This window comes from Schistocerca americana, chromosome 8, assembly GCF_021461395.2.
Source record: "Schistocerca americana isolate TAMUIC-IGC-003095 chromosome 8, iqSchAmer2.1, whole genome shotgun sequence".
Taxonomy (NCBI): domain Eukaryota; kingdom Metazoa; phylum Arthropoda; class Insecta; order Orthoptera; family Acrididae; genus Schistocerca; species Schistocerca americana.
This window is the reverse complement of record NC_060126.1, coordinates 374,373,378-374,399,879: the sequence shown is the minus strand read 5'-3', so window position 1 is coordinate 374,399,879 and position 26,502 is coordinate 374,373,378. Positions and strand designations below refer to the sequence as shown.

Sequence of the window (26,502 nt, the reverse complement as noted above, 5' to 3'; positions counted from 1 at the left end):
CGGTTGGGAAACCAGTCAGTCGTTTCCGTTTCGTAATGTTGGTAATACGCGCAGTAATTGAAGTCAATTTCACATGTGCTTTTACGCATTTTTACTCAGCTTTGGATGAGAGACTGGATATTTCGTTTGCCACTCCGACTAAGTATTTCGTCATTGTGTTCTCCAGAATTTCTTGAGCAGAATGAATGGCCACAAGCAATGTTTGACGGCAACCGTACGCAGCACTTAGGAACTATGGGTGAACCTATCTGCTATTGTGTTTCCTCCACTGCTATACTGAGTGCTTGAAATTTTAATATGTTCACAAAAGCAACCGTGTCCGACCCGTCCACTGGAAAAGTTATTTGCTGACAGACTTATGTCCGTAGAATGTATTAAAAAATGAAACACCGTAAAGAGACATAGTTTTAATGTAATTCTTGTTTGATAAATGATTGCTAAGCTGTGACTAGAGAATACCTCAGATTAATAAATGTTCTTTCACGGTGTATGATTTGCTAGTCTTTTCACCTCCGTGCCTCCATCACATGTGACTGATATAATTGGCTGTCCTTACTTGAGAGATTTTTTTGCAGATCATCAATGAAATTCATTCTCTGATTAGTTGTACTGAATTCATTTAGTCAGTTTCTGTTGGGAATTTTCAGATAGATCGCAGGATCAGATATCATCATGTTTTCTTGCTGATTTCAAGCGGCGTTGCACTCAGTGGAATTTACTAGCAGATCATCACCGCCTACTCTTGACAGTGAGCATAACAGGTCTACCAAGTCCATCTGTTATGGTGAAAGGTGAATCTCACATTCTAAACAATTCTAACGTTTTAAATTAAGGTTAGATCCAATGAAAACAGCATTGAAAACACGAGTGGGCGTCTATTAAAGTAACTGAAGAAATAATAAGCTAAAAAAATACTCGCTATATCGATTCTTAAGTGCTGCTGGCAGACTGGAACATTTTTACAGCGAGGACCAATGGGGATGGTATAGCAAATTTGGTGGTGAGTATCGTGATTCGTCACGGTTTCGTTTAGCAAGTGCGAGGGCATCACGAAGATGGCTACACGGAGACGCTTACGTAACTTTAGTGGCAGAAGCTACTAGACAGCCATTGTACACAGTGAGACGGATGATGGTGAAAAGTCTGAAAGCACACACAGCAATCTGAGTCAAGGCGCAAATGACATTTCATGAAGTGCTTACGACAGTAAAATTTGACAATTTGGATCTCATGCAGAGACTAGGTGACAGCATGTCTTCCGTATAGCATTCACCAATGAAACAGGTGAAACTAGTCAGCTGGAACTTGGTAACTGTATTTGATAAAACCTTTTACTTAGGATTGTTGCTTATCATCATTACCGAATTTCTTGCACATCTTAGCAGTAGCATGAACTATTATTTTAATGTTTCAACAAGAATACAGTGTCTCAATGTATTACTAGCAACGTGAAGGCAAGTACACTAAATTTCGATTACAGTGTGGCACATGTGTTCTGATCTAGTATATCCTTTGCTACCCCACTTCTGAATATGTGCACTAATACGGAAGTTACCTTAGATGTGCATGGCGCCAATTGCTCTAAACTGAATCAGACTGTGTGATAAATAAAATTAAAGACAAAGAAAGATAGAAGTAATAAGCAGAATGGTTTCCTCACCAATTAATCACAACGCAGTGGCTGATAGTCATGTACTGGAACGATGCTGTGTTACATTACAAAACCCATCTACTGAATTATATTAAAATGTTGCAGATGACTCTTACTAAAATGAAACTGTGAACTTCCCTTGCATTGTCATACACAATGAAAACTGATACAAATAAACAGTATATCAGTTACAAATTTCTTCCTTGATTTTCCTACAAAATTCTTTTAGCTAATAGTGGAGGCTGACAAACAATAAATAAGATTCTGAACACAAGTTCAACGATTCGCCCTGGATAACCAAACGTAGATTCTTTTGAACAAAATGAATTGACATTGCAATAAGCACACGGCTAACTCTCTTTGTGTTACCATTTTTCCACCTGTCTCTCTAAGAAATCATCTCTAAATCATCCTTTATCCTCATTCACACGAAGGATCATCTCCAATAAAGTTGATAATCCGTTCAATACGCCCGCCATCAAAGTTCCTCACTCACCGACGACCCAATACCCCCTCCCTCAGCAGACCCTCTCCCTCTGTCGTCTGCTCCTACTACTCTGGTAACCAAAGAGTAAGATATCATTCTGCTGTTGTTGTTGTCTTCAGTCCTGAGACTGGTTTGATGCAGCTCTCCATGCTACTCTATCCTGTGCAAGCTTCTTCATCTCCCAGTACTTACTGCAACCTACATCCTTCTGAATCTGCCATTTTTACCCTCCACGCTGCCCTCCAATGCTAAATTTGTGATCCCCTATTGTCTCAGCACATGTCCTACCAACTGGTCCCTTCTTCTAGTCAAGTTGTGCCGCAAACTCCTCTTCCCCCCCCCCCCCCCAATTCTACTCAATACCTCCTCATTAGTTATGTGATCTACCCATCTAAACTTCAGCATTCTTCTGTAGCACCACATTTCGAAAGCTTCTATTCTCTTCTTGTCTAAACTATTTATCGTCCATGTTTCACTTCCATACATGGCTACACTCCCTACGAATACTTTCAGAAACGACTTCCTGACACTTAAATCTATACCCGATGTTAACAAATTTCTCATCTTCAGAAACGCTTTTCTTGCCATTGCCAGTCTACATTTTATATCCTCTCTACTTCGACCATCATCAGTTATTTTGTTCCCCAAATAGCAAAACTCCTTTACTACTCTAAGTGCCTCATTTTCTAATCTAATTCCCTCAGCATTACCAGACTTAATTTGACTACATTACATTATCCTCGTTTTACTTTTGTTGATGTTCATCTTATATCCTCCTTTCAAGACACTGTCCATTCCGTTCAACTGCTCTTCCAAGTCCTCTGCTGTCTCTGACAGAATTACAATGTCATTGGCGAACCTCAAAGTTTTTATTTCTTCTCCATGGATTTTAATACCTTCACCAAATTTTTGTGTCCTTTACTACTTGCTCAATATACAGATTGAATAACATCGGGGAGAGGCTACAACCCTGTCTCACTACCTTCCCAACCACTGCTTCCCTTTCGTGCCCCTCGACTCTTATATCTGCCATCTGGTTTCAGTACAAATTGTAAGTAGCCTTTCGCAACCTGTATTTTACCCCTGCCACCTTTAGAATTCGTAAGAGAGTATTCCAGCCAACATTGTGAAAAGCTTTCCCTAAGTCTACAAATGCTAGAAACGTAGGTTTGCCTGATCTTCCCCGAGGTCGGCATCTACCAGTTTTTCCATTCGTCTGTAAAGAATTCACGCTAGTATTTTGCAGCTGTGACTTATTAAACTGATAGTTCGGTAATTTTCACATCTGTCAACACCTGCTTTCTTTGGGATGGGATTTATTATATTCTTCTTGAAGTCTGAGGGTATTTCGCCTGTCTCATACATCTTGCTCACCAGATGGTAGCATTTTGGTTAGTGTTACAAGACCAGATCAGTCAATCATCCAGACTGTTGCCCCTGCAACTACTGAAAAGACTGCTGCCCCTCTTCAGGAACCACACGTTTGTCTGGGCTCTCAACAGATACCCCTCCGTTGTGGTTGCACCTACGGTACGGCCATCTGTATCGCTGAGGCACGCAAGCCTCCCCACCAACGACAAGGTCCATCGTGCATGGGGGGAAGATATCATTCATGTATTTATAAATAATAGGGCACAGCCATCAGTCGTCGTTTTTTGCAGGTTTTATTTGGCACATCCAGATTTCGGTTAGTGCCTACCCACTACCAGTGCACTATTTTTTAGTCCCAATTCATGTCAGTTCCCTGCTGTTCGGGTGTCTCGTCTCCGGACGATGGTCCGGTTGAAGGCATATGCGACACTCATCGGTGAAGAGCACGTGACGCCAATCCTGGGCGGTCCATTTGGTATGTCGTTGAGCCCATCTGTACCGCGCTGCATGGTGTCGTGGTTGCAAGTATGGACCTCGCCACAGACGTCGGGAGAGAAGTTGCGCATCATGCAGCCAATTGCGCACAGTCTGAGTCGTAACACGGCTTCTTGTGGCTGCACGAAAAGCATTATTCAATTTGGTGGCGTTGCTGTCAGGGTTCCTCCGAGCCATAATTCCTAGGTAGCAGTCATCCACTGCAGTAGTAGCCCATAGGCGGCCTGGGCGAGGCATGTCATCGACAGTTTCTGTCTCTCTGTATCTCCTCCATGTCCGAACAACATCGCTTTGGTTCACTCCGAGACGCCTGGGCTTTTCCCTTGTGGAGAGCCCTTCCTGGCAGAAAGTAACTATGCAGACGCGATCGAGCCGCGGTATTGACCGTCTAGACAAGGTTGAACTGCAGAAAACACGAGCCGTGTACCTCCTTGCTGGTGGACTGACTGGAACTGATCGGACACCCTCCGTCTAATAGGAGCTGTTCATGCATTGTTGTTTACATCTGTGGGACGGTTTAGTGAAATATGTCAACAGTCATAGGGGCTGTGTCTGTGATACACTATCCACAGTCAATGTCTGTGTTCAGGAGTTCTGGGAACCGCGGTGAAGCAAAACTTTTTTTAATGTGCATATACTCCAGAGCTGCCACTGGTCTCAGTACATGTGTTTAGTTGAGTACAATGTCCACAAATGACAACCACCGTATGTGTACCTCACTGGAGAACACTGAAACACCGAAACTCACATCCTTCTACGGAGTCACCTGATGGTGTTATGCATAACACAGACTGTAGATGGGGAATGACTGCATATGTTGCATAAATCGAGAGCGGGTACCTCAAGCTATGCAATAAAGTCTCGGTGTAACTTATTACTATGTTTACGACGTTGCTCATCGAACCACATACGTTATCTCGCATTTCTAGCTGCTTCTCTCACCCAGTTAATGATAAAAATTCATAAATTCAGGGTCGCCACCAGCCCAAGCCCTTCCTAACCATTTAGAAAGAAACGGAGCTTGAAAGTTATTAGTTTAATTACTTTAATAATTTAATTACAAGTACGCAGCCAGATAAATAGCACTCCTTGTCGTGCATGAAGCAACTTGATTAACTCAGGATTGGAAATCGGAGTCAGGCGGTAAGATCGACACCAAAGAATTTCTTTCACGTACATTATTTATTGTAATTAAATATTTGGTTGCACATACCAACTACACATAACTGGTGCCTGACTAGAAATATTTAAGTAAGAATTTGTGAGAATGAAACAGAGCACAATTTAACAACAGCAAAAAGAAACAGAAGACGGGGGTGGGAGACAATTATACTATCATCTCCTTTGCATTAATACCATAAAAATATCTCAGTGAGATTTGCGTTACGATTGTACGTATGCACTATTCTCGACAGAGGTTTAACCAATACACGAGGCTGTGCGATAATTATTTAACATACTGCGTCCGCTGCTCGCAAACGGTCGAACTGGAGCACGTGGTGCATTACGGATCAACTGTTGTGCTGATTTGTAGAAAGCACACGAAAGAACAGATATTCTTACAGAAATTGTAGCTCATTAAGCAAGCAAACTGTTAAAAAAAACCTATTGCGGTGCCGTGGTGGACCAGAAGGGTCATTGATTACCAAAGGCGTGGCACAAAATTGACACACAATGACAAAAGCAACTTCCACAAAACATAAGATTAAAATCATTAAAAATCATACTCGCTTCACACGCTCCAGTTGAGCTGAAGTTCTTAAGTATTTCAACAGTTAAACATAACGAAGTCCTAACACAACCTGCTTTCTCTCACCTGAAACCTCCCTTAAGAGCAACGATCCGTACTCACCAAGCACTCACCGAAGAGCGCCCCTTTCTCTCACGAGATTACCTAGCTTCCCGTGCAGCGGAAGCTACCAGGGGGGTAGCCCTCCGTCACCAACCTCACACACAAAAACAGCCTTCGACACAGCCTTCGACTAAGATGGGTGAACCTCTCTGTTCAGGTATTAGAAACCTAATTTGGTCATCCTGTGCTCTCCTTTGAGCGAGAAACAACATCGTCTGCTCCTAATGTTGAAATGTGTGTGAAATCTTATGGGACTTAACTGCTAAGGTCATCAGTCCCTAAGGTTACATACTACTTAACCTAAATTACCCTAAGGACACACACACCCATGCCCGAGGGAGGACTCGAACCTCCGCAGGGACCAGCCGCACAGTCCATGACTGTAGCGCCCTGGACCGCCCGGTTAATCCCGCGCGGCGTCTGCTCCCAGCAGTGAGCTAAGATCAGGTAGTAACATGAATAGGTTGTACCGAATTCGACAAGCGTCTTATGAAACGACTTCACAGAGACGTTTCAACGGTACCGCCTCCATCAAAATAGATTTAATATACCGGTCGTTGATACAAGTGTTCCCATAACTCCTTTGAGCAGTGTATAAAAAATTGTCTGTTGTGTACTTCACTATCGATTAAATAATGTTTCAGAATGGTGGAATGTTACACATGTGCGCAGGTGAGCAGTGGGTGTCGAAGCCTTTCTGCGTGAACGTGCACCTGTCTAACAAGGCGATGATGTCGTACCGGATGGTGCTGTTCCTGGTGCAGTACCTCATCCCGCTGTGCGTCATCACGTACGTGTACTCGCGCATGGCGCTACGCCTCTGGGGCTCCAAGGCGCCGGGCAATGCGCAGGATCTGAGGGACGCCACGCTGATGAAGAACAAGAAGCGGGTGAGTAAAGCTCGGCGAATGTGGTTCTACATTCTGTCCCTCTTGCCGAGCACACGCTGAATGTGTACTGGCATGAAAAGCGTAGCAGACGTGGAATAGAGCAAAATTTTTCCGAAGAACCGTAAGTCTGAAATACGCCACTGTGGAGCTACATGCAATCGGTAACCAGCGCTCTGAATCTTGCGAGCGAACGTGTTTGCCTCATTCTAGGGGTGCACCTTAGGTACACTAAGCTACTATTCTTTTGTATCTCCATCCTTTTAGCAGGAGGTCTCTTGGACGACGGCCGTTTACTACACCTACAGCCGTCCTTATGATCTTATGGTAGCGATCAAATAAAATAAAATCACAAGGAAGGCTGTAGGTGTTTTTACTTTTTGTCACGGAAGCTACAATACTGTTCTACATCTACATTTATACTCCTCAAGCTGCCCGACGGTGTGTGGCCGACGGCAATTTACGTGCCACTGTGATTACCTCCCTTTCCTGTTCCAGTCGCGTATGGTTCGTAGGAAGAATGACTGTCGGAAAGCTTCCGTGAGCGCTCGAATGTCTCTAATTTTTCACTTGTGATCTCCTCGGGAGGTATAAGTAGGGGGAATCAATATATTTGATACCTCATCCAGAAACGTACCCTCTCGAAACCTGGACAGCAAGCTACACCGTGAGGCAGAGCGCCTCTCTTGCAGAGTCTGCCACTTGAGTTTGCTAAACATCTCCGTAACGCTATCACGCTAACCAAATAACCCTGTGACGAACCGCCCCGCTCTTCTTTGGATCTTCTCTATATCCTCTGTCAACCCGACCTAGTACGAATCCCACAATGATGAGCAATAGTCAAGTATAGGTCGAACGAGTGTTTTGTAAGCCACCTCCTTTGTTGATGGATTACAGTTTTTCTAAGGACTCTCTCAATGAATCTCAACCTGGCATCCGCCTTACCAACAATTAATGTTATATCATCATTCCACTTCAAATCGTTCCGTACGCATACTCCCACATATTTAACAGAAGTAACTGCTACCAGTGTTTGTTCTGCTGTCATATAATCATACAATAAAGGATCCTTCTTTCTATGTATTCGCAATACGTTACATTTGCCTATTTTAAGGGTCAGTTGCCACTGTTCTTTCGACGATATGAAATTTGTAGCCGAATTTGAGGAATGGAGGGAGGACTCGCGGTCATTTGCTGCATACATTCAGTCTGAGCAAAAAAAGAAAAAAGGCACCATGATAATTAGCGTGATTCACTTCACATTCAGAGTGGTAAAAATTGTGAAAAACTTAAAATCAGACCGTGATTAAATTTAGCATGGCTAGTAAGTTATTTAGTGTTCTGCATCTCAATCGGTAAAAACGAAAACCTTAAGGGATCAGTCTGTTGTTTTTCTGTCTGTCCGACTGTACAGAATCTGTCAGGAACGGGGAGATATATGAAGCTGAGACCAGAGACATATGTTAAGGTGTACAGCCCCTTGGCGATGTAAGAAACTGAAGCATCTAAGTCAGTGTAATCGAAAGATACCGCAATTTGTGTTACACGTTATGATGCAAACTCACTAATCTAAACCTACAGGGCACCTCCGATTAACCTACACAACTGGCCATTAAAATTGCTACACCACGAAGATGAAGTGCTACAGAGGCGAAATTTAACCAACAGGAATAAGATGCTGTGATTTGCAAATGATTAACTTTTCAGAGCATTCACTCAAGGCTGGCGCCGGTGGCGACACCTACAACGTGATGAGATGAGGAAAGTTCCCAACCGATTTCTCAAACAGCAGTTGACCGGCGTTGCCTGGTGAAACGTCGTTGTAATGCCTCGTGTAAGGAGCAGAAATGGGTACAATCAGGTTTCCGACTTTGATAAAGGTCGCATTGTAGCCTATTGCGATTGCAGTTTATCGTATCGCGACATTGCTGCTCGCGTTGGTCGATATCCGATGACTGTTAGCAGAATATGGAATCGGTGGGTTCAGGAGGGTAATACAAAAAGCAGTGCTGCATCCCAACGGCCTCGTATCACTAGCAGTCGAGATGACAAGCGTCTTATCCGCATGGCTGTAACGGATCGTGCAGCCACCTCTCGTTCCCTGAGTCAACAGATGGGGACGTTTGCAAGACAACGACCATCTGTACGAACAGTTCGACGACGTTTGCAGCAACATGGACTATCAGCTCGGAGACTGTCGTTGCGGTTACCCTTGGCGCCGCATCAGACAGGAGCGCTTGCGATGGTGTACTCAATGACGAACCTGGGTGCACGAATGGCAAAACGTCCTTTTTCGGATGAATCCAGGTTCTGTTTACAGCATCATGACGGTCGCATCCGTGTTTGGCGACATCGTGGTGAACGCACATTGGAAGCGTGTATTCGTTCAAAAATGGTTCAAATGGCTCTGAGCACTATGGGACTTAACAGCTATGGTCATCAGTCCCCTAGAACTTAGAACTACTTATGCCTAACTAACCTAAGGACAGCACACAACACCCAGTCATTGCGAGGCAGAGAAAATCCCTGACCCCGCCGGGAATCGAACCTGGGAACCCGGGCGTGGGAAGCGAGAACGCTACCGCACGACCACGAGCTGCGGACCGTGTATTCGTCATCGCCATACTGGCGTATCACCCGGCGTGATGGGGTGCCTTTGGTTACACGTCTCGGACACCTCTTGTTCGCATTGATGGCACTTTGAATAGTGGACGTTACATTTCAGATGTGTTACGACCCGTGGCTCTACCCTTCATATGATCCCTGCGAAACCCTACATTTCAGCAGGATAACGCACAACTGCATGTTGCAGGCCCTGTACTGGTTCTGTCTGGATACAGAAAATGTTAGACAGCTGCCCTGGCCAGCACATTCTCCAGATCTCTCACGAATTGAAAACGTCTGGTCAATGGTGGCCGAGCAACTGACTCGTCACAATACGCCAGTCACTGCTCTTGATGAACTGTAGAATCGTGCTGAAGCTGCATGGGCAGCTGTACCTGTACGCGCCATCCAAGCTCTTTTTGACTCAATCTCCAGGCGTATCAAGGCCGTTATTACGGCCAGAGGTGGTTGTTCTGGGTACTGATTTCTCAGGATCTATGCACCCAAATTGCGTGAAAATGTAATCACATGTCAGTACTAGTATAATATATTTGTCGAATGGATACCCGTTTATTATCTGCATTTCTTCTTGGTGTAGCAATTTTAATGTCCAGTAGTGTATAATCATAAAATTTGTGTAGTAGCCGAGTTTCACAGTACGACCAAAGAAAAAATCCGAAAACTGTTAATCTGTAATTACGTGACACGAAAAACAATTTTTTGTCGTACATTATCAGATTTTCTGTCTGTCATCCGTCCGTCCTTGACGGATAGATGTATTGACCTGAGATTTATGTCACATGCTGATGTTTATAGTTCTTTGATGGTATAAAAATGTTATGTTTGGTTGATCTGGGATGAGAGGACAAAACAGCGAAGTCATTCTGGCATTTGCGTGAAGCGATTTAGAGAACTCACGGAAAACCTAAATCAGGATGGCCACACGCGGGTTCGAATTGTCGTCCTCCTGAATGCAAGCCCAGTGTGCTAACCACTGCGCCACCTCGCTCGGTACGTTATGTTTCTAAGTCAATGTAATCAAAAGACACGGCCATTTATGTCACATATTTCGATACCTATAGGGTAATTTCTCTTGATGTAGAATAATGAAATATGGCATGGAGGAAGGTTTCACAGTACAGATAAAAAAGTCCCGCCTGGCTAGCTGCTCGGCCTAACGCGCTGCTTCCCCAGCGGGAAGTTGCGCCGGTCCCTGTCACGAATTCTCCCCACGGATTACCGTCGAGGTCCGGTGAGCCGGCCAGCCTGTGGATGGTTTTTCATCTGCCTCGGCTAATGCGGGCTGGTTCCCCTTATTCTGTCTCAGTTACACATGTCGGCGATTGCTGCGCAAGCACTGTCCCCAAGTACGCGTACACCATAATTGTGTACAAAAAATGGAATAGGATGTAAGTGTCACAAACTAAAATTTTCAGTATTCAAATAAATGTGTCTTAAATATTGGATGATTATATTAATTTTATGAAAAAAAATGTGTATATCAAAATACCTCTAAAAAATTAAAACAGTTTCTTTTATGAATATGTATAAAGGGAACAAAACGTATACGGAAAAAGAAGTAAGTGCCATCTTTCGTTTTCTGGAAAACGCTGTAAGTGCCTTGCTGAGCTTGTCAAAAGGAAGTAAGTGAATGGTTTATGTTAAAAATATGGTAAGTCCATACTAGTTTTAGAACGTTTAAAAACTTTACTTATAATTTTACTCTTTCAATGCTAAGCGAATATAAGAAAGGTATAAAATGAAGTTTTGGGTGGTTTTTTTGAAGCAAAGGTGTTTGTCTTCAGTTTATTCCGCTTCTTCTTTCATCGGTAAATTTAAGCCACTTGAAAACCAAAAAATAAACCAGATGTCTGAATTTATTTTGCGTGTCTCAGCTATGTATATAATATTTGGACTTTTTATTCACTTTCGAAATTCGTTCTGATACAGTTGATCGTTTTTGACTAAATCAATTTTATTTTACAAACACGTTTATATACGAGAAATCAAATGCAAAGTTATCTGCATTTAGTAATCGAAATAAACTTACAGTACTGTACTTCTTTCCTCCAAGCAGTTCTGTTCCTCATCGTCTTCCTATACCTCCATGTTGCCGGGCTCTTCATCTTTGTTCTCCAACAGGGCTCTGCAGAAGTCCTTATTTCTCTACATAATCTATCATTCCCAAAACATCATTCTTCTTTCCCTGTGAGTTTTTGGATTTAAAGTGTATTTTTGGCAGGTCTTGAATATCCGGTACATTGTCAAGATTAGCATCTTTCTTTAAAACATCAACTTTTTTCCAGGTTACCATAAGATCACCTGATGGCACTTTCACTGTGCTAGGATTCGTGTGGGAAAAACGAAAGTGGGAAATTTTACTTATAGCCAGATATTTTGTATTTGGGTAGTATTCAGCAAGGTCTTTACAATCTATGAAGTCATCAGTATTCATAGATACTACAGTAAAAGGTGGTGTCAATTTTGCACTTCCAACTAACGCTTCAAGATCTTTAGGTGTTGGTGCTTTCTCAGCTTTGCGTTTTTTGTCAATCACCCCAAAATCACGGCCACAGCTCTTGTAGGTATGTGCACTTACTAGATATTTCACATCAGTTGAACGATAAATTCCTTTGTGGACTAAAAAAAATAATAGACGTTAACATCATTTGGTTTTTGTTTTGTGCTCCACAATTATCACACCACACACAGGCCTTTTAAGAGGAAAATGGCCTCCAGTAGCAACTTTGAAAAAACAAGAAGCTATTTCTAATCGCCACGGCCTCCAATCCCTTCGTGCCACTTACACATATATGCAGAGCCATTGTGTCCAACACGTATTCCTAGACTGTAGCAAGGGAGATGTCTACAATAAAACATAGTGCTATGTGTAAGCATTGGATCAAACATAACTTGTTGTAGGTCCATGCATAAGGTTGTATAAGTAGCCGTTGGAAGCTGTGGAGATGTAATATCTTGTTTCATACACTTATGAGCCTTTTCCCATTTTCGGTGATGATGCTCTTGCTGCTGGGCTTTCACTTCCTGTTTTCACTTTTCGCTGGACGTAGATTGCAACTTTGCCTTCAAAAAGTCACACTTTTTAAGGGCATCAACTGCAAAAGCTTTAAAGTTTAGGTTTGGAAAATCTTGGTTGGTTGGGTTGTTTGGGGGAAGAGACCAGGCAGCGGGGTCATCGGTCTCATCGGATTAGGGAAGAATGGAGAAGGATGTCGGCCGTGACTTTCATAGGAACCATCCCGGCATTTGCCTGGAGCGATGTAGGGAAATCACGGAAACCGTAAAGCAGGATGGCCGTACGCGGGAATGAACCGTCGTCCTCCCGAATGCGAGTCCAGTGTGCTAACCACTGCGCCACCTCGCTCGGCGGGGAAAATCTTGTTTTAACACTTTCGCGTAAAAACTGTATGTAACATCACTTGCAGGATTTCGTTTTTTAAAAGCCACGCACATTCCGTGTTTATTTAGATCAGGTGACAAAAACTCATTCCTTGATTTTTTTCGGCTGTAGTGACTTTCTTATCTGGGGAATGAGTTTATATCTTACAAGATTCTATAAATTTAAACTTGTGTGCATTTGATGAAGGTCTTTTTCCTCTTTTGTTCTCAAAAACCAAGCAACCTGATTTCTTTTTTTGTTTGTAAATCAATCATTTTCCTTTCAGATATAGAAAAAATTTCTTTGAAGGTTTTTCTGCACACTTGTACATTTTTCCCTGTACCATAGGGGATATTATATGCAAACGTACAAGTCCCTCTACTCTCTGCTGCACTTTCGTACGTCGCATGACGTTTGCGACCAATAGGTAAAATTTGAATATGATTCAACAAATATCTTACTTGGCTTTCTTCATCAACTTCATAAAACTCCAAAATCAATAGCTGTCTTTGTTCACTGCTTATGTTTTTACACATGCACTTACAGGAGCAGCTTTCCTGTTCTGCTGGTGGTTGTTTTGCAGGTATCTCTTTCTCACGACTGTTAATGTACGGCTGGCCCGTTTCTCTTGCTTCACGTCTTTTACGAACAATCACCTTCTTCCTAACAGGCTTTCCCATTTTATGGTTGTTACACTAAACAAACAAAGAACACTCTAAAACACACACGTGAAACGACCGAAATCACTGCCGTGTCAACGTACTGTCACCAACTAAAGCAACTGTGTAGCTGAGGCACATATATCATGGCGGTGGCTCTTACATCCCTTCCCATCTCAGCCCCACTGGCGCTTGCACAGTCCTGCTATCTTCGAACTGCTCTTCCTAGTAGGAATTTTTCTGGCACTTGCAACCTTTCTCGTTTCATTACGCTTGACTTATACAACCCCTTTCACTATAAAAGTATTTTTTTAAATTTTTGGCAGTTACATCCTTTTCCATTTTTTGTACTAATTACTCTACCACGTAAACATCTGGGGATACACTGTTCTGATATGAGACGTTCCTGGGGAGTGGGGTGGGGGGGGGGGGGGGGGGAGGAGGGCGTTCACTGGGGGCTGAACCGCACGGTAACTGTGGATTCAATGTGGGGCGGCGGTGGGGTGAGTGGACTGCTGTGGCCTGTTGTGAGGTTGTCAACCACTGACGACTACGGCGGAGGCGTAGCCTCTCCGTCGTTTCTAGGTACCCGGTGCAATACAAAAGACATACACACAGGTAAAAAATCAAAAAGTTGTTCATTTATAACTGTATCACTCGAAAAAATTCTTTTGTCATTTGTTACACGAGTTCAGACTTGAAATTAAAACACTCCAAGTCTTAGAATCCATGTGACCGAGACCTCCCTGGTATCAATATCGATAACAGGCAAAAACTGCGGAGATTCTCGATTGTTGGAGTGAATGATATGTCGACGTACATACTTGAGTTCTTACGGAAGCTTCAGTGCGTGAATCCTACTCGCACCTGGCCAGTTTTAGTCTGTACGTAAGGGTACGATGATATGTACATCTTCAAAGATATTGGTCCTGTTGGCCATTTATGTTTACTACATGTCCACTTCTGAAGATACCAGAGAAACGTTTGGATTTTTCCGCTTCTGTAAACCGAAATAACAATTAATTATTTTAAATTTACAAGAGTACATTTCGAGAAAATATGTTTAAATGGCGAATTTTCAGTTAAGTGCTACCGATTCTTCATTTGTGCGCCCATACTATTCGTAGACGTCTTACGGTTCCTGAGGGTATTTTCGTTCAGTCGTTGTAATGACAGAATTGTACTGTAAACGGTTGTACTTAATTAAAAATTCGTAACCGTTTTAAGCCACACATCACGGGTTATTACACACTAATACAGCAAACTGAAATGAAACAGATCGATTCGCTGGGATAAAATCAATGAAGCAGCAATGACGTGAAACGATTTCAGTGAAAAGTTTTCATAAATGCTGAACCTGCACTGTGATGCATATGTAACTACCGAGATCGAATGATAGCTTTCCAAAGATTTTGATATAAAATATTCAGGATATGGTTAAACGGTACAAAAGTTATGTTTGAATAGTCAGAGGCCGAGTAGTTACCGCATGGTAAGACTGTTTTTTTTTATTTATTTTTTTTAACTTCTGTACTTCTGATCACCGTGCATAAATATTGTTAGAAACTATACATAATTGCTGGGCAATGCGCCATTCTAGATTTTAAACTCTAAGTGTCCTTAAGCGCTCTGCATTAATTTTGAGAATACACGTTGTTTCTGTGTCAGAGTATCAGATTTAAATCTTACATGTAATTGCCGTGATCTTGTCGAAGCAATTACCGGTATTTCAGCTGTTGTTTTAGGATGTCTAGTTCTGACCGTCGTGGCAGGCGGAAGTATACGCGAGAAAGTACGAAATTAAGAAGCTGTTAACATTTTAGAATCTTACACAAAGTGTAAGCTTCTCTCAACGTATAGATTGTTGAAATACACTGCGTAGCAGTATTAAAGGATCACTTTTTTGAAAACCTGTAATTATTTTCCATTTCGAAGTATAAATTTGATATTTGGTTCAAAGGTGTGTGCAACCTTTCTCTGTAATGACGCAAAAGGGTGGCGCAAAGGGAAGTCACCCTCGGGTCCGGCAACGCTTTAAATAGCAAGATGTCGACACATGCAAAAACACGCCAGAGACCATACTTTAATATGAGGTGAAAAGTGGGTCATTATCGTTAAATTGGCACCAAATTTCGCTAAAATCCTGCACAATGCTACTGTACACATGTCACACTATGCGACTGTCGTCGCAGCCCCTCTTACTGTATTTTACACATTCTTTTGATGCCTTCGAAATGAAGGTTACAACCATTAGAACCACAACGCCAATCGTTGAAATCGTGTGTTCTTACGTGTGGCCGAGCAAAATATTTGAGACACACCGCCGATCAGAATAGACAGGCAAAGTCTTCAAGGAGGAGGTGTAGTCGGCCGCTGTGGCCGAGCGGTTCTAGGCGCTTCAGTCTGGAATCGCGCTGCTGCTACGGTCGCTGGTTCGAATCCTGCTTCGGGCATGGCTGTGTGTGATGTCCTTAGGTTATTTAGGTTTAAGCAGTTCTAAGTCTAGGGGACTGATGACCTCAGAAGTTAAGTCCCGTAGTGCTTAGAGCCATTTGAACAATGTGCGGAGGTATAATGAATGCACGACGACTATATGCTAGTCACGCATCGAAAGAGCTGTAAGCCTGGGTGCCATGACATGCCATTTAAACAGTCCTGTCACGTTACTGTGACCACTGTCTAAGCTCAACGGGAACGTGCAACCACCACTCACAGACACCGTGGCATCACTAGCAGTGGAGGGTATATGAAGTGTCAGGGGGACGCAGAGACCAGTGCACTCATTGTCGTAATGGAGATACGTCCAAAGAGTATGATCATTTTAAACTGTTCGCATGCCCCCGTCAAAGTATACCGTGCATGGCAAAGTGGAGCTACCCAAAACCGGTAATGAAGCAACTGTGATGCAGCACAGGCCATAGATGACAAGTGTGAACGACGAATGGGGTGAAGTATACGGTCGAGGAGACATGCTACTGTGGAGCAGCTGACCGCCCAGATGAACCAAGGGGCTACCAATAGGTTCTCCTCCTAGACCGTTCAACAAACGTTGCTACGTATGGGCATCTGCGTCAGATGCCAGATTCACGAACCTATTAAGTCACTGTTCATCGGCAATGAGGGCTGAAATTTACACCCCAGTATTGTAACTGGACGTCCATTGAGTGGCGACAGGTGGTCTTCTCAGATGAATCATGTTTTATACTCCATCGGAAAAATGGTCGTTGGTGTGTACGGCGTGAAATGTTTGAAAGCAAACACCCTGAAACATTTATGGTCTGGGGAATATTTTCGTGGTTTTAACCGGGTTATGTCGTCATTCCGGAAGACGCAATGGATCAGCATAAGTACCCATCTATCCTCGGGGACAACGTCCACCGCTACACGCAATTTTATTTTTCCTCAGCACGATGACATCTTCCAACAGCGCAATGCAACTTCCCACACAGCTGGCAGTGTTGGTGCGTGGTCCGAAGAGCACCTGGATGAGTTTACCGTGCTACCCTGGACACCAAATCAAAAATCTGTGGGACCACCTCAAGCGGTCTTTAACACCATGGATCCTCAACCGAGAAACCTAGTGCAGCTAGCCACTGCACTGGACTTGGAGTGGATCCACATCCCTGTCAGTACCTTTCAGAACCTCATCGACTCTCTACCTGCATGTCAGCACTTCATCTACATCTACGTATATACTCTGATAGCCACCAATCGGTGTGTGGCGGAGGCCACAATTTGCGCCAAAGCCATATTCCCCCCCCCCCCCCCCCCCCCCCCCCCGTTCCACTTGCGGATCGCGCGAGGGAAAAACGACTGTCTGCACGCCTCAGTACGAGCTCTTATTTCCCTTATCTTTGAATGATATCTTTGAATTATGATCATTACGCTATTTGAAAGTTGCTAGTAATAATATATGCTCTACATCCTCGGTGAAGATTGGATTTCGGAATTTAGTGAGCAGCCCCTTCCGTTTAGCGCATCGTCTGTCTGCAGGTGTGTCCCACTTCAAACTTTCTATGAAATTTGTAACGCTCTCGCGATGGCTAAATGAGCCAGTCACGAATCTTGCCGCTCTTCTTTGGACCTTGCGAAAGGTGCTTTTCGGGCTTTTGACAACTGGTCGCATTGACGTGACTGGACCAGATAACGATATGCTGTGCGGCTGGTCCCGGCGGAGGTTCGAGTCCTCCCTCGGGCATGGGTGTGTGTGTTTGTCCTTAGGATAATTTAGGTAAAGTAGTGTGTAAGCTTAGGGACTGATGACCTTGGCAGTTAAGTCCCACAAGATTTCACACACATTTGAACATAACGATATTTAATGGGATTAACTGCCTTTCCTGATGACGTAAATCATGTGTGATTTTCGAATTTTTAATACAAATAAAATGTAGCCTTTTTCCCGTCTGAGGGTTCTGAAAGGTAAGGTGGTCAGATCCGCAGTCGTACCCAAGAAAACTCAGCGCTGTTTGATACACACAAGGCTTAATGTTGTTACCATTCTTAGTCCGACAGCATTCTCTCGAGGAGAAAGGTCATGTTCCTTGAGGTATTCTACTGTCGTTGGTGGAGGTACAGATGAGCAGAGCCTATACGCCATCAGTTCTGCAGAAATTAATACTTCATTGTTGTCTGTAATGAGAAATGCCTCCTTTTAGGTGAAAATATGTGATTGATATCTTAAATGTGGGAAAAGTTGATGAGCAGACTAGTGGGATACCCTGCAGACACCGACGAAGAAATTAGCTTTCTTTGTACAAATTCATGCTTACGGAATATAACGACTGTATTAATTTATCGCTCTCATGTGACAGTCAAAAAAATAAATAAATATGTTCATTACAGTACAGTGACGTAAGCACGACTCATGGATATTGTAAAACGATCTTGCGTTTGTTTGTGCGTCGCCCTGCAGTTTATCCACCCAGCCAAGGCGTACAACAGAAGCTAGCCTAGTGTCTGCTATTTCTCTGTTTCGGAAAGCAACCTGCTGTTCCCTGCTCGAATGACGAACGCTGAGAGTGAATTTTACAGAAATGCCGACAATCAATACTGCCGTGATTATGCATTTAATTACCTCTAGCCACAAGTGAAGCCGGAAGTGAATCCAGTTATTAATATTCAATGGTCCGGAAAAGCAGTTTTCATGACTGACCACCAGCAATGTGCAATATTTCTCACGCTTCCTCCTTTATAATCCTCATTCGATTTTCTTGCGTCAGATATCTATGTCTTCATGATTCACTTCCCACACATGCATGAGGTTTATTTTTATTACCTTCTTTAATGGTGAGCCTTGAAAAAGATGGTGGGAATGCTTTTTTTATTATTTATCGAAAAAGTATTTGGTTTAAATGTGTAAGTCACCTGCTCTTTGCAAAAGAAAAAAACGAAAAGGCTGATCTAGTTTAACTGAAAGTTAAAATGTTACTGAACAGCCTAGATGTGAGAGTTCAGTTAATGTGACTATGCTTATCTGACCCAAAGAAAAGAGCATAAGTTATCTAAACTGCAGAGTTTAACTAGCGCCTTTTAATACTAAATCAATAATACTTGAATACTACAGTCACGGCAGATTCATGAAGCTGAAAGCAGAAAACTATGGAACTTGAAGACTGACTCCTGCTCATCGTGGTCGTTACTATTAAACTTCGTGGGTATCAATTATGAAATTATAAAAATTTTAAACTTTCCACAAAAGTGTTTAAAACTTTCAAAATTTTCTATGTATTTTCTCAATCGCGTTTAACATTGAAAGTTAGTTACAAAGAGATGACAAGTTTCGGCAGCTTAGCTACTATCTTCAGATCAAATGTAGTACTATAAATGCACTCGCAGCGTACAAGATCGTTCCACCGTCCACAACATTCCTATTTTAAATCTCCAAGCAAAATGTGTACTACAGCCACGTTATTTATGACAGCAATTGAAACAGAAACCCTGTAGCGCGTTGAAAAAAAATTTTATACGTTGAAATAACCATTTAATTATTTCAGTTAAAGTCAGTAACTGCAAGCAGAGATTTACTGTGTAAGCTGTACTTGAAGTAGTAAAGGAAGCGTAAAATACATTTGGACGAGTTACACAGTGTGACGATGTTGTATATATATTTTATGTTTTGCTGTTGACTTCAAGTACAGCTTGCATGGCAAATCTCTGCTTGTATTTACTGACTGTAACGGAAATAATTACATGGACGCTTCACTGTGAAAAAATTGTCTCTGTACATGCTTTCTATTCCAATAGCTGCCATAGATAATGTGGCTGTACATATCACATTTTATCTAAAAAGTTAAATTATGAATGTTATCGACGATGCAACGGTCTTGTACACAGCGAGTGCATTTATAATACCACGTGCGTTAATGTTACGTCCAGTTGAGACAATATAAAAAAATATTTTGAAAGTTTTAAAAAGTTTTATAGGAAGTTGTTAAAGCTAACAGTTTTAAAATTCATTATCTGCTTACCGTCGCTTTCTCCTATCCTGACAATGTCAGATATACTCGGTAGGTATTTGTAACTTAAGCTCTTGTTATTCAAGATTTATGCTAGACAAGCCGAGCACCACAAAGGTAGAAGCAATGTAGTGCCCTCCAGTGAATATCTTCCGATTGAGTAAAGGCTTCGCTATTTAATGATAGTTTCGTTAAAAAGGGATTTAATTCTTTATAACTGAACGGTGAGCAGACTCGAATCGGCAATGAGTCTTAATTCGAGCCTACAATCTATACGTGTATGTATAAATTCTTACACTCTCCAGCAGTCTTAAAAATGGTAAGTTTGCTCACGTTTTAAAACAACTTGCTTGTTTGAAACTTTTGCTATCATCTAAGAAAATTAACTTCCTTTTTTACTGTACAAACTTACGACGTAGCGTTTAAATAAACTTTTAGCCGTAGACATTCAGTAATTTCTCTGTTTAAGAGAGAAAGTTAAACTCCGGACCCGACAAATTTTATACATTGTTCCTGGCGGTCGATAACATTCGGCTGACATTTATATCTAGTTAGATTCCATTGCTACATGAATCAACTTTATTATTGCTATATGAATCACATTTGCTACTGAACATTTTGAAATGATGTGAGCCGTGTCAATCGCACAGCGTTACCGTCAATTACGCAATGCAGCTGAGCTATTATAGCTTATTACAACGTGCACTCCTGTTTTAAATCATTACAAAATGTCATTAGTTTTCATTGTCACGGGCTAACATCCTTACTTTCAACGCAGTTTCTGTTTATTCGTCAATACAAATCTCTACTTTTACACAAACAAAATACAAATAAGTGTACATTACAAAACTTAAAGCTTTCTTATTTTCCCCACTACTGTATTGGATAATACATGATACACCGAAGTAAACAAATACTTACGTAAATCACCTGTATATGTGGCGCTCTACTAAGGTCTCAGAAGTTAATCTTTAACCAAATGTTACAGAGGAGTAAGCGAAACTATCAGGATAGATCATGAAGTCCAGTTCATACGTTCACACTATTTGTTGTGGGTACTGTTATGGATATGTTTGATGGAAACATGTATGGGTATCACTGTCGAGAACAAATATGTGTGGTCTATTCATCAACTTAAACTGAAGATATCGTGGTCAGTCAAAGACAGGTACCTTCAGATTAACTTCTTACAAGTCGAAGAAAAACCGATTGACTGATAAACAACAAAGATTTGAGGGCTCTGCTAGCACTAGATAAGCATGGCTAAAGTCGTATTGCTCCTAGGATCAGAGACATTAGAGGACGTCTGAATTGAATTAAGCTTAATTAATTAATCTGCTTGGCCATTCTACATTCTGCTGGACATTGTGAGTTACTTAGTGTGATTTTCGGATCCATTTTGAAATAATTTGATATTTGTGTTCTGACACTCCACTCCTTTTCACACTAATCAAACATCAGAAAGAAAAGAAGCTGTGAGTGCCTTAGCATCACTAGAATAAATTAATGGAGTAGGAGTGGACTCTAATTCTACGACTAAGCACATCGGTGTTTAGCTGTACAAATTTGGTTTATTTACTGTAATATTGTCAGTGAAGTACTGTTGTTTACACTGAGCGTGACATGAAAATTTCAGGACAAATGTCAAGATAATATATTACATCCTGATTAGCAGAAATAACACTGCACACAACAATATCAAATTTAAATAGAAGGTCCTCTACAAGTTTTTTCTTACATCTGGACAGTAAATCACTGTCTGAGTTGGCCAATATTATGTCAAATCATCCGATTCCCGGTTCTAAGTTTGTTACTGTGTAGGATGACAACCAAGTCTACAGAAGTTGGTTAGTTTTTGTGACAAGATATGCATAAGATTAGCCAAGGTTGCTCGTTATCACAGTAGATGCAAGCTGGTGATCCAATATTTTTACGCCTCTGCCAGTGGCATTTACCTTTAGCCGCGGCGTGTTGTCGGTTGTATGGCTGCCCTCACACACACATACACTCACTGGTCATATCGGACTCGAGAGTCCATTACCGCAGCAACGTATTTTCGCCATCTGTCTCTGTCTTGGGCTATTTCCTTCCATTCACCTTCAATACCGAGGCTCCTCAAATCAGCCTTCACATCGTCCTCCCATCTACGCCTCGGTCTCCCCACAGGACGTTTTCCCTCTACGTGCCCTACCAGTACTCTGCGCGCTGCCCTGCCCTCATCCATTCGAGCTACGTTAGCCGCCCATTGCAGCCTACGTGATTTAATAATACTGATTATGTCAGGGCTTCAATAGAGTTCGTGAACCTCTTCGTTATGCACTTTTCGCCACTCTCCGCTAATGTAATCCCTTTTTGCTCCGAAAATTTTCCTCAAAATTTTGTTTTCAAACACTCCAAACGGCTTTTCATTTTGCACAGTGAGAGACCAAGTCTCACACCCATACAGCATAACTGGTAGAATAATAGTGTTGTATATTCTAATCTATAAATTCCTAGACAATATCCGTGATAAAAGTAAACTCTTCTTCAGTTCGGATTCAATCTCATTTCTCGAAGTGATGTCCACGCCTAGATACTTAAATGTGTTCACTTTTTCAAATTGCATGTCTCCAACTCTTAACATTTCCTGATCTACTGCTGTTGACATTCTAGTAGTAACCAGGTATTTAGTTTTGTCTTCACTTATCCTTAGACCTACATCTTCATTAGCCTTAATTAACGCATTCGCATTTGCCGTTACAGATCTTTTCCTATCGTTAATGATGTTTAGGTCATCTGCATACCCTAATATCTTAATATTTCCATTCAACTTCACACCCTCTGAATTATCTTCTGCCATTCGTGCAATATATTCTAATACTAAATTAAAAAGTAGCGAAGACAGGGCATCTCCCTGCTTAAGTCCGTTGTTTATTACAAATTCTTCTGACTCCAATTTCCCCACGTGTACTCTACCTTTTGTGTTTTTCAAACTCGCTTCTGTAAATCTAACATGCGTCTTTGGTATTCCAAGTTCCAAAAGAATTTTGTACAATTTTGATTGCAATACTGAATCATATGCTTTTGTAAAATCTATGAAAAGATTATGAACTGGTTTCTGCTCTCGCCCTTTGAAAATCCTATTAAAAGCTAATCAAAATCCTTACTGATTTTATCAGCTGAAACTGGCCAATGTTTTTCGTTAGGTGAGAAAACATGCACTCATCTCTAGTCTGGAAAAATGGTGATACACACGCACATAGATGGATCAATGTGTATACTTCAACGTCCTCTCAGTTCTCGCAAGAACAATTAACTATGTGGCTGTTTCGTTTCTCTGCTATCGGAGCTCAACGACTCTTCAGCTAATTTCTAGCTGAATGTCAGCCAAAGTGAATGCAGTGTTCACATAAAATTCCTCTTTATGCATCGTGTAGAGCGTGATGCGCCCTGCTTCATACTTGACACTGGCCTAGATGAGAGTCCCCGAAGTTATCGGTATTCTGTCTTTCATGCTTCGCATCAAGGCTTTTTAGATCAATGGGAGTGTTTCTTTCATCTCGTGGAAACTACCCCGCCAATCGCAAAGGACGTACCTTCAAATTGCGTCGCAATATCGCCACTTCTGCTCCTTCCAATTTTATTTCAGCCAATGGAGCATTTTGTGCCCGCTCCTGACGAATAAAAGCTACACTCGTACATCAAGAGAGCACTACAGACATTTCACGTGATGAGAAGATGCCACTCTATTTAACTGCATCTCAGGCTTGTTTGTATCCATCTGGAGAATCTCCAACGCAATTTTCTTGAATTTCTCCATCACAGGAAGCGCTTGGTTGTCACCTGCTCCCTTTGATGGACTGCCTGGTGCGTTTGCATCTCCCTCGCCACAGGTCACGCTCTTTCGCTTTATGTGAGCCATGGCCGGGCAACTCGAGTCTGTCCCAAAATCAAGAATCTCCTCCACCACCTTTTTTCATCTTTCGATCATTGATATGCAGGATATGGATTCGGTGTATTAATACCGTCGTATCGAGTGTCATACCTTTTTGCATTACATACCGTAAATTTTGAGAGGCAAACCTGGAGACTATCACCAAAGTATGTCATGTGACATATAAATCTACACGTCACGAAATGTAGAATCTCATGTAAGGTGTGAAATTAACGTTTATTCAAGCTGCCACATTACAGTGTTTCATTTGATAGCTACTGATACGGCGACACTTAACAGCTGTTTTTTTCCCCCTTTAAATCTGAAGGGGGTGGAAGGGCTGACCCAATAAAGTAAACATTTCGATTCCAGTGGGTTTATTAGCTACCCAAAACAATCACATGGAATTTGACAGGCGTCCATCGGGCGAGGTTATTTAAGAGACTTACATTACATAAAATCATAAGCACGTTAATAAATCCTCTCTGATAAACATTGAGAACCGCCAGTCAGGCAATGTATTTAAGAAACTCTCATTACATAAAATCATAACCATGTTAATAAATCATCTCCCACGATCTGCTACTAAAATTGACAGAACCCACTAACGCTGAATTTAATCATACTTTAACAAACAACTCTAGTTAAGACACATTATTTAAAACCATTTCAGTGTCAGCTTTAACACGAATACTTAAAACATATTTATTAAACGTAAGCTGGGCAATTTTGCAGGGCGAACCCGAAATTATTCAAATGCTGATTGACTTGCAAGATGGACGTTTAGGTCATAGGAAGTTACAACTTCCTACAGTGATAAATGTGTAACAGAAGCAAGGCCCAAGCTTGTAAAGCCTAACCACGAACGGTGGAACCGACTGAGAGAACTTCGAACCAAGCCGTGGCTCTTTTTGCAACCCCACGTCGAGTAGGCCACCAAAATGTGAACTAAGCAATCGCTACCAAAAAGGAACACACGAGCTCAGCCGAAGTCCGTCGCCTTTAAGCCAAACTTGTAATCTAAAGGGAAGCCCAGTTCTTCAGATGCCCGCTGCCTCAGATCACTGAAACACAAACCACGCCAGACAACAGGAGGTAGAATAACTTTTCTTAAGTTTAACATTTAAGATTGACCAGTTAATTAACTCTATAAAACCAAGGCTAAACAACAACTAATTTCACTCGCAAGTGCTTCTTTTAAGTAAAACTGTACTTGATAAACAAACACTAAGAGTGGGAAAATGAGCTGGCTGCCGAGAACCTACACTCACTAGAAATTAATGACACACATCTGCAAATACATCACTATTATGCAGAAGCAGAGCACACCTTAAGTAAGAGACCTCAAATGAAACCGAACAAACATAACATCACACGTCTTGCAACGTCTTACTGTACCAAGAGCGATCACAATAACGGATATCTAAGCGCTCATAGTAATTAGCGTACTTAACTGGGTGTCTTGATGCTGGGGCGATTTTGCGAAGATGCCAGACCACCACTTCGCGAGACCATAACGGCGTGTCCCTCCAAGGAAGCGGTCACATACACAAACCACGAGGTTGAGAGAATTCACAGCGCCGGCCACTCCCGCGAATCCAGTACAACCACGTGACAACCGCCTCCCGGCCTCAGGCTAACCGTCTTCGCTTCTTCCGCCAGCCAATAGCCGACTCGCGCAACACTATGTTCCGTTTCCAAAGCGTTATGTCCTCCCTACACGCGGTCAGCGCTCCCTTATATATCGAGCCGGCCCAAGCCCAAAGACAAACCTCTGCACTAGGAAATCGATCGTACTCATGTCAGAGATACTACTGTCGCCAGTCCCGCCACGGATCAGCTACATATCTGCTTAAGTATCAGTGGATCAAACGATCACAGATGTTAAGATCTGCCTTAAGGCTTTTAATGTGTGAATGTATTGGAGTGTTGTGCGGCTGAAAAGATATTGTAATGAAACCCACAAGTGGAGGTTTAGCCACAAATTTTGGTTGCATATATGCATTTTAGTAGAGATATGGGATTTGAATTTACATTTTTTGCTAAAACTTTATATTCAGTCGAAAGTAGTCGTTGTAATGCTTAAACAAAGTGTTTTATCTGGCACCTAAAATGATTGTTGGTTTTCAGGTCGAAGGCATAAACATTTCTGAATCTGATAAATTTTTAAATTGTTCGCATGTCGCCATGATTGAGGTATACCATGTATGACAAGGAGGCGCTATCCAGAACTGGCGTCAAATCAATTGTTGTGCAGTACAGGCTGTAGATGACTGGGCTGAACGAAGGCTGCACAGATGTGTATCGGCGAATAGATGAGCACCTGTTGAGGAATTCACCACGACAATGGTTAGAATTTGCAACTGGATGTCCAATGAACGGCGACAAGTAGCCTTTTCAGTTGAATCATGTTTTATGCTCCATCGGACAGACGGCCATTGGTGTGTATGGCTCTGTAACAAGCGTCATAATGGTCCTGGCTGGAGGAGGGAGCGTCATGGTCTGGGGAACCTTTCTGTGGAATTCCCTGAGTGATCTCGTAATTCTGGAAGTCATAATAGATCAGTACAAGTTTGCATTTATCCTTGGGGACCACGTACATCCCCACGTGCAGTTTGTGTTTCCTCAGCGAGATAGTATTTACCAGCAGGACAATGCATCGTGACACACAACTGTCAGTTCCATGCATGGTTGAAAGAGTGCCGGGATGAGCTTACCGTACTTCTCT

At 42.1% G+C, this 26,502-nt stretch overlaps 1 protein-coding gene across 3 annotated transcripts in view; it reads left to right on the top strand.

Annotated features, from left to right (window-relative positions):
• LOC124545370 (prolactin-releasing peptide receptor-like) overlaps nt 1–26,502 on the top strand; it is an 835,248-nt gene that overhangs the window by 630,722 nt on the left and 178,024 nt on the right. For all 3 annotated transcript variants that reach the window (XR_006967612.1, XM_047124280.1, XM_047124281.1), the window contains one exon: nt 6,529–6,746. Coding sequence is in view for 2 of the 3 variants with exons in the window: in XM_047124280.1 (XP_046980236.1) it covers nt 6,529–6,746 (218 nt within the window). In the remaining variant the exon portion in view is untranslated. The remainder of the gene's footprint in view (nt 1–6,528; nt 6,747–26,502) is intronic.